The following is a 1,096-nucleotide window of genomic DNA, read 5'->3' on the forward strand; positions in this document are numbered from 1 at the left end:
AAAACTCTGACACAGGCGAAGGAGCAAGCACTGACACAGACGAAGGAGCAAGCACTGACACAGACGAAGGGAAAACTCTGACACAGGCGAAGGAGAAAGAACTGCATGACGCAGACGAAAGGGAAAGAACTGCAAAACCCAGACGAAGAAGAAAGCACTGACACAAATGAAGGGAAAAGCACTGACATAGACGAAAAGAAAAGCACTGACATAGGCGAAGGGAAAAATACTGACAGTGATGAAAGGTAAAACACTAACACAGGTGAAGATAAAAGCACTAACCGTTGGTGACGGGTAAACGGCAAACTCCAGCTTGCTCTTCTTGGCATATTCACATGACAGCCTCTCCATGAGCAGAGCGGTGAAACCCGATCCGGTGCCACCACCGAACGAGTGAAAAATGAAGAACCCCTTCGAGTACATAGATATTTAGTTAGTTAGTTCTAGCGATGTCAGATTTGATTGGAATAGAATAGAAGTGTCCGCACTGAATAAATAGGCTGGGCAATTTATACCTGATTCTGATTCTAAACTTGAAGAATTTCCACAGCTTGTCGCAGGACTCGATCTCACAACTCACTGCTCCAGTACTGTACTCTGAACTGAAACCACAGGACCACCTTGCACTTGCACTTAATTATTAAATTAACATCCTTAGTAGTTAGTAACAATTTTTGGCGATGAAAGCTCATAATTTGTGATCTCAATATTAATTAAAAGATTTTTGGCTCCATACAAGTAATACAAATGATAGGGGATAAAGTAAAGAATTCGCAAATGTCCTCAAGGTAGAAATGAACGATTTATAATAGTCTAATCACTCTAATGCCATAATAATCAAAAGAAAATCGAACTAAGCAATCGAAACAATGAAAATATCTATGAGCTATTACAGTTAGATGTGCGCAACATATAACACATAAACATATGCGTAACATATAAAAATAAAATATTCTACCTGCAATCCCGAGCAAGCTTCTGATATTTTATTAATGCGCGCCATGACTCCGTCGATGATCTCCTTGCCGATGGTGTAGTGGCCGCGCGCGTAGTTGTTGGCTGCGTCCTCCTTGCCGGTGATGAGCTGTTCAGGATG

General features: G+C 41.3%; 1 protein-coding gene across 1 annotated transcript; it reads right to left on the bottom strand.

Annotated features, from left to right (window-relative positions):
* Window positions 1–282: 282 nt before the first annotated feature.
* Window positions 283–1,093, bottom strand: LOC108682549 (tubulin alpha chain; the record flags this gene model as incomplete). The annotated part of the gene is given in 2 exon segments (XM_018171738.1): window positions 283–411; window positions 959–1,093. Coding segments are annotated over 2 exon segments (264 nt in total), but the record flags the coding sequence as incomplete, so codon positions are not given.
* Between the last annotated feature and the right edge of the window lie 3 nt (window positions 1,094–1,096).

Source organism: Hyalella azteca, unplaced genomic scaffold (assembly GCF_000764305.2).
Source record: "Hyalella azteca isolate HAZT.00-mixed unplaced genomic scaffold, Hazt_2.0.2 contig11927, whole genome shotgun sequence".
NCBI lineage: Eukaryota > Metazoa > Arthropoda > Malacostraca > Amphipoda > Hyalellidae > Hyalella > Hyalella azteca.